This window comes from Oncorhynchus kisutch, linkage group LG3, assembly GCF_002021735.2.
Source record: "Oncorhynchus kisutch isolate 150728-3 linkage group LG3, Okis_V2, whole genome shotgun sequence".
Classification (NCBI taxonomy): Eukaryota; Metazoa; Chordata; class Actinopteri; order Salmoniformes; family Salmonidae; genus Oncorhynchus; species Oncorhynchus kisutch.
In genome coordinates this window covers 26,582,013-26,594,687 of record NC_034176.2, presented here as the reverse complement: position 1 = coordinate 26,594,687, position 12,675 = coordinate 26,582,013, and the positions used below count along the sequence as shown (strand labels likewise).

The following is a 12,675-nucleotide window of genomic DNA, read 5'->3' as shown; positions in this document are numbered from 1 at the left end:
TTACGAGGGTATGTTTGACAGCATGAGTGAAGGATGCTTTGTTGCGAAATAGGAAACGGATCCTAGATTTAATTTTGGATTGGAGATGCTTAATATGAGTCTGGAAGGAGAGTTTACAGTCTAACCAGACACCTAGGTATTTGTAATTGTCCACATATTCTAAGTCAGAACCGTCCAGAGTAGTGATGCTGGACGGGCGGGCAGGTGCGGGCAGCGATCACTTGAAGAGCATGCATTTAGTTTTACTTGCATTTAAGAGCAGTTGGAGGCCACGGAAGGAGAGTTCTATGGCGTTGAAGCTCATCTGGAGGTTAGTTAACACAGTGTCCAATGAAGGGCCAGAAGTATACAGAATGGTGTCGTCTGCATAGAAGTGGATCAGAGAATCACCAACAGCAAGAGCGACATCATTGATGTATACAGAGAAAAGAGTCGACCCGAGAATTGAACCCTGTGCCACCCCCATAGAGACTGCCAGAGGTCCGGACAACAGGCCCTCCGATTTGACACACTGAACTCTGCGAAGTAGTTGGTGAACCGGGCGAGGCAGTCATTTGAGAAACCAAGGCTGTTGAGTCTGCCGATAAGAATGTGGTGATTGACAGAGTCGAAAGCCTTGGCCAGGTCCATGAATACGGCTGCAAAGTATTGTCTTTTATCGATGGCGGTTATGATATAATTTAGGACCTTGAGCGAAGCGGAGGTGCCCCAATGACCAGCTCGGAAACCAGATTGCATAGCGGAGAAGATACTGTGGGATTCAAAATAGTTGGTGATCTGTTTGTTAACTTGGCTTTCAAAGACCTTAGAAAGGCAGGGTAGGATAGATAGAAGTCTGCAACAGTTTGTTTCTAGAGTGTCTCCCCCTTTGAAGAGGGGGGATGACCACGGCAGCTTTCCAATCTTTGGGGATCTCAGACAATACGAAAGTCAATACTATCTGCTCTCCATATCCTGTTCACTACTCGTTGTTTTTCCTTGACATAAGTCACAGATAAGCCGATGCAAAGACTATTATGCCCACACTATGGCCAGTGCATATCTATGCAATCACTGATATTTGTGTGCTTGTGCGTGTAAGTGCATATGGATGCAATCTACAAATAGCTCATTTCTTACTTGTTCATGGTGGATTTAGAGGTTTAGGGAGCAGTTATGAGGTCAAAACCCATGAAACCATCCCTCAGAAATCCACAGGAAGAAGTTAATCTTCTATCTGGCAGAGGAAAGGGGTATCGTGGGAATGTTGGAGTACAAAGTATTATCGTCCATGCGTGTTTATGAAACGTGTGTTCATGAAATTACTGAGAATGAAAGAAACTGAGAATCTCATATTCTTTTTATTGGAGTACGTGACATGGAATGACAGTATCCTTCTGGGTTCCTGCCTGCTTTAGACACTGTCATATACACTATTCTCACAACAGGAAAAGAGTTTGGTAAATGGTAAGACACTGGGAGAAAGGTAATCATTTTGAACAACATATGAGGTTACCTGTAATGGCTTTCTTCCTCTTCTGAGGAGGAGTAGCGATAAGGATCGGAGGACCAATGTGCAGCGTGGTAAGTGTCCATAACGTTTATTTACAGACATAAACTGAACACTACAAAACAATAAACGTGAAACGAACAAACCCGAAACAGTACCGTGTGGCAACAAACACACACACGGAAAACAAACACCCACAACTCAAAAGTGAAACCCAGGCTACCTAAGTATGATTCTCAATCAGAGCCAACTAACGACACCTGACTCTGATTTAGAACCATACTAGTCTGAACTCAAAACCCCAACATAGAAAAACACACATAGACTGCCCACCCCAACTCACGCCCCGACCATACTAAATAAAGACAAAACAAAGGAAATAAAGGTCAGAACGTGACATTACCATCAATAACCTATGTACAGACCTGTTAAAACTTGTAAACATTACCCAAGGAACAAACAATTTGGCTCTTTTATGAAATACCTTCACAAACCTCAGTATCTTCTTAGGAATATCTGGAATAAATAATCCATATATAACTCAAGTGTAGGTCCCAGTAAAATGACGGATCTCCCTGTGAAAAACCGGGAGGGGGAAATAGTTTGCTCTTAGCATAGTAATTTGGACTGTTTTTCTTTACTATTTAAATCAACTGAATAGTAAAGTGTGAAGAGTGGCAAAGACTGCCTGAGAGAATGGGCACGGGGGGAATTCATGTTCAAGTCTTAAAAAGTAGAAACATCTCAAGGTAAAACCTTGGTTTATAGTGTACGAAAACAAACTTTTATTCAGTCATTAATTCAAATCCACTGGCATTGTGTAACTGCAGTCAGAATATTACAAATATTAAAATATTTCCACCATCTCCTCCAGCTATTATTACTATTCCATCCTTGTAAAGTCCACTGGGCAGAGACATGTATTCACTATTCACTTCAGTTTCCTTTAATAGTGCTGGACCTTGAGGGTGGATCGTTGTTAGGGTTAAGAGTGAGGAGCTACAGTACATTCATACCAGAGACGATCCAAATCACTTATTATCTCTGGTTATACAGCCTCTCCATTTTCACACAAAGACAGCTGGTGGATCTTAATGATGGGCAGAGTCCCGTGTTGAGGGGGCTGGGGATGGCTGGGCCCCTGGCTGGGCCCCTGGCTGAAGCTCCTGTCTCTGATGCAGCAGCAGGTTTTCAGCAGATTCTTACCGCACAGTTGGGCCACCTTAGCCCGTCCTGTCTCTACCGCTGTCCCAGACCCTGCCACGGAGCTTCCAGAGAATACCCTCCACTCCCTGCCATCCCTAGAGGAGGGTGTGCGGGACAGGGCTATGGAGGAGGAGGGGCTGAAGCAGGAGTGGTCACCTTGGCTATCTAGTCTCAGAGTGAGAGAATGACCCTGAACCTGGGCTGGACCCGGGTGATGAGTGGCTCTGGACTGGGCTCTCAGACAGCGCACTCCCAGAATACTCTGGAAGGCCTTCTTAAACTCCTGGTTGGAACAGGGGTAGATGATAGGGTTGATGCAACTGTTGAAGTAGCCTAGCCAGAAGGTGATCTTGAAAACTGTGTCCGAAGGTCTGTATGCTGGGAATATGGAACCTATAATAGGCCACACACACCACACATACACACACATGTGCACGCACACACACACACACACACACACACACACACACGCACGCGCACGCACGCACACACAGACAGACAGACAGACAGACAGACAGACAGACAGACAGACAAAGGGAAGAAAACTGATTAACATACTGTAGCTCTTTATCACAACACAATGCACAACAACAAGTGTTTAACCCAGATTGTTATTTCAGGGTCTTTGGTGATGATATGACTACGTAAATCAGGAGATCAACATCAGATAAGAAGAAACAAATAGAGGAGCATATTTCCATTAAGATTTTGTGCCATACTTTATAACATTCCTAATACATCTAAATCCAATCAGGGTTAATGTTGATCACGTGTGAAAGAAGCCGATACTTTGTACACACTCAACAGAAGAGCCAAAGACTATGTTGAGAAAAACACATTTATTTCCACTTGGGTTCAATTGATAGTTTTATCATATTTCTAGAGCTACCAATGTCAAGGTATTGACATCAAGGTATTTGTTGTATTAAAATTGCCTTCATAAATCCTGCTGCTTCTGATTAGAGGGACTAATGTGAGAAAGTGTGAGAGTGTGTGAGCTGCACACTTAATAGTGCAGTAGAGGAAATGGTTTAAGATACACATTACATGCAGACTTTTCCAGTTCTTTAGAGTACTACTAGTACTTAAGTAGTTTTGGGTGTATCTGTACTTTACTATTTATATTTTTGACAACTTTTACTTCACTACATTCCTAAAGAAAATAATGTAGTTTTACTCTGTACATTTTCCCTGTCACCCAAAAGTACTTGTTACATGACAGGAAAATGGTCCAATTCACGCACTTATCAAGAGAACATCCCTAAATGCTTAGTTTGTAAATTATGTCTGAGTGTTGGAGTGTGCCTCTGGCTATCCGTAATTTTTTTAATGAATCATTGTGCCATCTGGTTTTCTTAATATAAGGAATGTGAAATGATTTATCATATTACTTTTAATAATTAACAAGATTTGAGCAATAACATCTACTTTTGATACTAAGTATATTTCAAATCAAATGCTTTTAGACTTTTACTCAAGTAGTATTTTACTGGGTGACTTTCACTTTTATTTGAGTCATTTTCTATTAAAATAATTAAATGGCTGAGGTCTTGGATAGCCTTGAAATTGAGCATCTATCTTCAAAGGCAGGATGGGATGAGCTGTCTTGTGAAATTCTTTATTGGAGAGGCCGTCGGAGACAAAAATGAAAAATGACAGCGTGATGTGGAGATGGATAGAGAGAGAGAGGAGAGAGAGGAGGTAGTTTGAGCGATATGATTCCGTGCTAAGTACATCTCAGATGACTCCTACTGTGCAACGAGCAACAATAATTATATTACTCTGCTATTGACTGAATTCATACATTTTGGAGCCTAAAACCTCCTAAGGGGGAACTTGATTGGTATTTGGTATTTTATTAGGATCCCCATTAGCTGTTGCAATAGAAGCAGCTATTATTCCTGGGGTCCACACAAAACATAAAATATGAAATAATACAGAATATGAATGGAAAATAACAGCTCGAGGACAGAACTACATACATTTAAGATTGCCGCTACTCAAGTAGCCTCATTTGTCTATAAAATGTTGAATCCATAAAAAGACAGTGACGCAAAACATGCTTTTTAAAGAAAACAGAGGGTTTATAGTGATGAATAGCAAAGGAAAACAAGATAGATTGAGCAATAAATCATGGAGGACCAATAGATATGTGCTTACTTCCCAAGAGAGACGTTGTCATACTGTACATCCAGGAAGACAAGGATACTATTGCTATAGTACTGTAGGTCATTATCAGAATCACCATCACCACCATCACCAAATGCGATTCATATTGTTGATAATGATTTAAGATAACAATACCAAAGATACATGGCTGGCACCATAGCAACTACTGACTAACAACCCCAGCAGCAGCGGGAAGGGTGCAAAATACCACTACCCTTGTGAACATGTGAGTAAACCGTTGCTATGCTCTTGGTCATGCCTTCAGAAATGGCTCCTGGAATGTCAAGAAGAAGCAAGAACAAACCAGTCTCAAAATAAACACACTGCCAAGACAGTGATATGCCTCCTTAACCTTTTGACCCACTCAAATCCCCACAAGGGTTTGTTTATAAAGCCTGTCCCAATAAAACAAGCAAACAAAAATAACCATCCCCAGCCTAACACAATCAATCTTAAATGGAAAATCGTTATATTTAACAGGATAATAATAGATAACATTGTGACATGTTGTCCTTGATGCCTCCATGGTTTTGTTAGAAAGGGCAGCCAGCATGGTTAGGGAGTAGAATAACCAACAAGAAGACCCAGCCCTCTGCTGTGCTTGCTATATTTATGAGCATGAGAGAGTGTAATAAATCTGAACCCTGAGGGGTTAGGAAGTCCGGACGTTGGACAGATAAAAAAAAAATTTAAACACTTGATTTGTCTTTCATTCCCACATTCATCCTATACTAAAATTATGAAACTAACTAGCAGTGAGTGTAGAACACATTTGTGCTTTTGCTGAACTCCATATTGTTCTTTATTACAGTTTTTCTCAATTGCTAAAACACTCAAACACATTGGCTGAACAAAGTTCTCAGTTGCCTGGACTCATTTAGCTAATTATGCCGTCTGTTCTCAATACCTTAAACCATTTCACATGGTAAAACACAATTTGCAGATCTCACTTAGACTTTTCAGCAAAACAATGAAATACAAATAGAGAACACATGTCATTGATTGAACACAACCACTCAAAATTGATTTAACCTGTTTTAAATGATGCGACACAACCAATATAAGCTAGTTCAGAGAGCAAACAGGTTGTTGAAGGTGGGAAGGAGAAAGTCTGAGAATGGATAGAAGAAACCATGTGAGAGGACGAGGACGAGTGCGTATGCGAGGTGGGCGACGAGGAGGAAGAGGAGGAGGGCAAGAAAGAGGAAGAGGAGGATGAAGAGGAAGAGGAAGACAAAGAGTGGAAATATCTGATGAAATTCGAGCAACAGTTATAGACCATGTTCTTGTCCATGGACTGACAATGAGGGAAGCAGGACTTAGAGTGCAACCCAATTTGAGCTGATTTTATGTGTCCACCATTGTAAGGACATTCAGAAAAGAGAACAGCTACAGTATACTACTGTATTTTTGTAATTGCAAATTTACTGTACTACACTATATGCAGCTGTTTCAATAGACATTTGTAAAGTTAATCACTGTATGTATTGTACTGCATGAATATGTTTTGGAACTGCACAACTACTTTTTGTAGAATTGCAAGGCTGCCACATGCAGGTGGAAGGACAGCTATATTCACTCGGGAGCAAGAGGCCGTTATAGTTGGCATGGTCCTTCAAGATAATGCAATACGACTCAGAGAAATCCAGGAACGACTGATACAAGACAACACACACTTCCAAGGGATCGACAGTGTGAACATTTCCACAATTGACCGTGTCCTCCATCGTAACAGGATGCGAATGAAACAAGTATACAGAGTACCTTTTGAGCGCAACTCACCAAGGGTGAAAGAACTGCGAGCTCAGTATGTGCAAGTAAGTGTGCATTCAGAAACATTTACTGTAATCCAGATTGTCTACAGTACTAATACATACTATGTGAATGACATTACTCTTCAGTACATACAATGTATGTGAATCAGAAGCCTAATTGTACTCTACAGTATAGCACTGTCTCTGTACGACTTACACAATCCTACATACAGTATATTGTATTTCTACACAGACAATATTTGACTTGGAATCCTTGGACAGACCCCATGAGTTCATCTTTGTCGATGAAGCAGGCTTCAATCTAAAACATGAAACATGATTGGACAGCGGGCCATTGTTGAAGTCCCTGGTCAACGAGGTGGCAATGTCACAATCTGTGCTGCTATCAGCAACCATGGTGTTCTACATCACCATGTTACACTCGGGCCATATAACACCCAGCACCTTCTAAGATTTATTGCCAATCTAAGAGATATTTTATTTGAGCAGCAGGTTCAAGAGCAGCAGGGTCAAGAGCTAAATGAGAATCCCATTCCCACCTATGTGATAGTGTGGGACAATGTCAGTTTCCACCGAGCTGCTCAGGTAATGGAATGGTTTAACATCAATGGGCAGTTTATGAACTTGTACCTCCCTCCATAGTCGCCTTTCCTGAATCCGATTGAGGAGTTTTTCTCCTCTTGGAGATGGAAAGTGTATGATAGACAACCCTACACCAGAGTAAATCTGCTGCAAGCCATGGATTTAGCCTGTGGTGATATAGGTGAGGAATCATGTCAGGGCTGGATACGGCACACAAGAGGCTTCTTCCCCCGTTGCCTCAGGAGGGACAATATTGCTTGTGATGTCGACGAAGTGCTCTGGCCTGACCCAGCCCAAAGACAAGAAGAAGCACATTGATCACATGTTTACTCCTTTGATTTTTGTACCTTTTAGTATTGTATACTGTGGTACAGTGCATTGTAGACTGTATACTGTACAATGGACAAATTGTATGGCCCTGAACATTGTGCTTTCCATGTATTAACAGTACTGACTGCTCAATAGATTTTGACTGGTTGCAGGTTCATATCAACAAAGAACAAGAATTTCAGTATCACAGAGACAAAGGACAAGTTTGTGAGATGCAGGGTACAGTACTGTAAAAATAGGGGTACAAGGAGGAGGAAGAACAAAAAACAAAATTGCCAAGAGCAAAGCAGAGTAGTAATTTCTGATCAATTTTGAGCTACTGTGATAGAACATGTTTTCGTTCACCAAAAGACAATGATGGAAAAATATGTTTTTTTTTTTTAAATGTACTTCTCCCAGAGAATTGTATTATTTGAACAATGTGTTTTCTATTTTTCGGTGTGTTCAGGAAATGGAGCAAGGTTTCAGAAATGGTGTTTTAGCAATTGAGGAAAACTGTAAACAACCACGAAGGGGACCCGAGGTCGACCTTCAATAAAAGCAATGATGTGATGACTATCTGTCCTTCCTGCTGTGATCACATTGTTGAGAATGCCTCTATGTGATAAGTGAGAGAGAGAGAGAGAGAGAGAGAGAGAGAGGGGGGGGGGGGGGGAGAGAGATGGAGAGGCAGAGAAAGAGAGAGCCAGATAGAGGTGGTGAGAGAGAGAGACAGATGGAGAGAGGCAGAGAAAGAGAGAGACAGATAGAGAGATGGAGAGAGGCAGAGAGAGAGAGAGAGCGAGTCAGACAGACAGACAGACAGACAGACAGACAGACAGACAGACAGACAGACAGACAGACAGACAGACAGACAGACAGACAGACAGACAGACAGACGGACGGACGGACGGACGGACGTAGAGACGGAGAGATGGAGAGAGGCAGAGAGAGAGAGAGAGAGAGAGAGAGAGAGAGAGAGAGAGAGAGAGAGAGAGAGAGAGAGACAGATGAGAGAGAGCGGTGGAGAGAGGCAGAGAAAGAGAGAGAGCGAGTCAGACAGACAGACAGACAGACAGACAGACAGACAGACAGACAGACGGACGGACGGACGTAGAGACGGAGAGATGGAGAGAGGCAGAGAGAGAGAGAGAGAGAGAGAGAGAGAGAGAGAGAGAGAGAGAGATGAGAGAGAGCGGTGGAGAGAGGCAGAGAAAGAGAGAGCGAGAAAAAAACAGTTATCTTGTCAAATGCCAGGAAGACTTATTGGCTCAGTGGGGGCTCAAGTGTGTTATTGAAATATGAGCAGCTAACAGGTCCGGCAGCGTGTGCTCAGCTCTCAGCAGCAGCATTATCACAGCAGCTCTTTCATCACACTGAGAAGATGACTGGGACAGAGGCTGACTGAAAGGGACTACCCACCCATGCTGAGAGTATCTCTATTACCTGTGGAACCCTATGATAGCTTAGCGCCTGGCTAGCCTAATGCTAGACCAGACCACAGCTTTTACCTGAGTTAGCTGCACTGCATCACTGAGACACCTGACACCCAAATTACAGTAACCCCTCAGTGGCCTTCTGAAAAACCAAACTATTAATTTGAAAAGCACTTAAGGCTGTGGCTGGATAGCAAATCAATAAGAGTGTCTGAAAATGAAAAATGAACTGGAAATGAATTAATAATGTCAATGTATACTGATAAAAAATATAAACGCACATGCAACAATTTCAAAGATTTTACTTAGTTCCAGTTCATATGAGGAAATCAGTCAATTGAAATAAATAAATTAGGCCCTAATCTATGGATTTCACATGACTGGGAATAGAGATATGCATCTGCTGGTCCCAGATACCTTTAAAAAAAATGGTCCTCACATTGGGCCTCGGGATCTCGTCACGGTATTTCTGTGCATTCAAATTGCCATCGATAAAATGCAATTGTGTTCGTTGTCTGTAGCTTATGCCTGCCCATGTCATAACCCTACCACTACCATGGGGCACTCTGTTCACATCGGCAAACTGTGCACCCACACAACGCCATACATGTGGACTGCGGTTGTGAGGCTGGTTGGAGGTACAGCCAAATACTCTAAAATGACGTTGGAGGCGGCTTATGGTAGAGGAATTAACATTAAATTATCTGGCAACAGCTCTGGTGGGCCTTTCGCGCAGTCAGCATTCCAATTGCATGCTCCCTCAAAACTTGAGAAATCTGTGGCATTGTGTTATGTGAAAAAACTACACATTTTAGAGTGGCCTTTTATTGTCCCCAGCACAAGGTGCACCAGTGTAATGATCAGCTTCTTGATATGCCACACCTGTCAGGTGGATGGATTATGTTTGCGAAGGAGAACTGTTCACTAACATTTGAGAGAAATACACTTTTTGTGCTTATGGACAATTTCTGTAATCTTTTATTTCAGCTCATGAAGCCAACACTTTACACTTTTTGTTCAGTTTAAATGGGTGTTCCAAACGTACTTTAGGTCTCTCAGTAGCTCTCTATCACTCTCACTCTTTAATGTGTGAGCGTGCGTGTGTGTGCACACCACAGGAGGTTGGTGGCACCTTAATTGGGGAGAACAGGCTCGTGGTAATGATTGGAGTAGAATCAGTGGAATGGTATAAATTACATTAAACACATGGTTTCCAGGAGTTCCATGCCCTTCCATTTACTCTGTTCCAGACATTATTATGAGCTGTTCTTTGACATCAATAAAAGGAAATCTTTGCAGATGCAGCCCAATACTGATTAATGGAAGAATAGCACATAGCTCAATATAATTTTTTGCATCATCCACATCGAACAACCTCACATAACATAAACCTATTTATTACACATGTAAATAAAGTTGTTATACTTCTATGGTTGATACCGTATGACATGAGAAAGGTATGCATGATACGGCACCAGAGACTGTTGTGAAAATCTATTTTGGGAGTCATCCAACACTCCCCCCCTCAACCTCCCTCCCGCCAACAGCCATCTTTGCAATACAATTTAATTACAAAACCTCATAAATTCTTTTGCCAAGTATAGATACAAGAGGGGGTGGCATTAACAGCATGACATGGTAGCTGTGGAGCACGGTCGACAAGGTAAGGAGCCTGGGTACAATGGGTAACACTCACCTATGGGCAGAACCAGGAAGAAAGGGAGCCAGCAGAGCACAAAGCAGCCAACCACAATGCCCAGGGTCTTGGCTGCCTTCTTTTCTCTGGAGAACTTCAGGAGACGCAGGGCGAAGTGTGTGCGGCTGTGCAGGGCCTCATCCTCAGACACGGCCATGTTGCCACGGTGGATCCTCAGCGTGATGCTCTCTGAATCTGACTTGTCTGTTTTGTGCCCCTTTCTCAGGCCCCGGCTCTCCTGGCGGGCCACCACATACACCCTACAGTACATAGACAGTATGATGGCCAGCGGGAGGTAAAAGGAGCCCACAGCAGAGAAGATTGCGTAGGCAGGCTCCTCTGTGATCTTACAGATTGACTCGTCTTCTGGCGCCGGCTCTTTCCAGCCAAACAGAGGGCCAATGGAGATGGTGACGGACAGAGCCCACAGGCCAACCAGGGCAAGCAGTGCCCTGCGCTCTGTCACGATGGCTGGGTAGCGCAGCGGGTAGCTGACCCCGATGTAGCGGTCCACTGAGATCACACACAGGCTCATGATGGAGGCTGTGCAGCACAGCACGTCCACCGCTGCCCACACATTGCAGAAGGGCCTTCCGAACACCCAGTACCCTAGGATCTCAAAGGTGGCAGAGAAAGGCAGAACGATGGAGCTCAGCAGGAGGTCTGCCACCGCTAGGTTGACGATAAAGTAGTGTGTGACTGTTCGTAGGTGTCGATGACAGACCACCGACAAGATAACCAGGATGTTCCCAAAAACCCCACATACAATAATTGTCCCAAGTATCAGTCCTAGCACGACAGCCTTAACCACATTGAGCTCTGGGACAAACGCCTGGCTGCAGTTGGAGCAGTTCTGTGTTGGATGCTCTGGGGTCATGTTCATGTTGTCTGCTATAGGAACCATCTGTTCTCTAAATAGTATTGATACACTGTCCTGCCCTGTACTGAACAGTAGACTGACAGATAAACTGCAGACAGTTAAGTTCGCTGAGAGAAGACAAAGACATCAGGGCACTTTCCTGAGAGCCATTCAAATAGTGATCACATTAAGTCTGTCATGTCAAAGCATCATTTGACTCATGTTGTCTTAATCTAATGGGCAATTACAATTAATCAAAAGTAGAAAGCTATGAGCTTGTTTAAAACACTGATAGAGACAAACATTGTGTATGCAGAGGAACGCTATTTAACAAACAAAAGCTAATCCATCTTGAGATTATCCTTGATGTTAAACCATCAAATATATTTGATGGAGTGTGGAGTTGACTCCGACAGTCTGACCTATCAGAGTAGTATTTGGTTACTGAGGATCATTATCATAGGCATAGGTTCTGGGGTCCCTCTCTCTGATTTTCCCAATAGCTAGATCAAAGTGAACAAGTGCAAGTCTGTATCATATAAAAAATGTTGAATAGTGGGAAGAGGAAGTGAGGCATATGAAATCTGTAAAAGCATCAATGCGAGTAATTTGTTTTTAGCTTGGTCCAGTCCAACTGGAAGTGAATACTGAACGATGTCCTCCCTGTTAAAGCTTGAGCTCCAGACCAGACCCCTTACCAGGGTAGGAGGTAGAAGGGTTATTACAGGTGAAAAAAACAGGCCAGTCCCAGGGCAAGTCTTCTGAATGTTGGGACAGCCTCAGTCTGGACGTGGATGAGTTCAGTAGTCACTGTGTGTCTGTGGCGTGACTCCCCCTGTAACAAAGAGATACAGCCACAGTGATGCTTTGCTCGAGTAAGGAAAAGTGTAAGCTGGTTTGACATCCAATATCCACAAAAGATCTAATGCAAAATCAACTCTCATCAGACAAGTGCATCTTATAAAAATGTTCAGACAGCCACATTTTGCATTCTGCAGCATGTTTCAATATCATTAGCTGTTCAAAAAACTGTCTCCTATCCATCGCTATTGTTTGGGAGCGAGAGCATGTCTCAAGAATGCCCTCTCCTCTGGCTGATCAATGGAGCTGTGGCCTCATTTTGTTGATTGGACATGTTGGTTGAAGAATACAGA

At 42.9% G+C, this 12,675-nt stretch overlaps 1 protein-coding gene across 1 annotated transcript; it reads right to left on the bottom strand.

Annotated features, from left to right (window-relative positions):
• Positions 1–1,564: 1,564 nt before the first annotated feature.
• On the bottom strand, positions 1,565–12,356 carry adra1aa (adrenoceptor alpha 1Aa). The gene is made up of 2 exons (XM_020462933.2): positions 10,663–12,356; positions 1,565–3,088 (listed from the first exon to the last, which is right to left on the bottom strand). The coding sequence occupies exons 1-2, from the start codon at positions 11,564–11,566 to the stop codon at positions 2,538–2,540; spliced, it is 1,455 nt and encodes a 484-aa protein (XP_020318522.1). The 5' UTR covers positions 11,567–12,356; the 3' UTR covers positions 1,565–2,537.
• Positions 12,357–12,675: the final 319 nt, after the last annotated feature.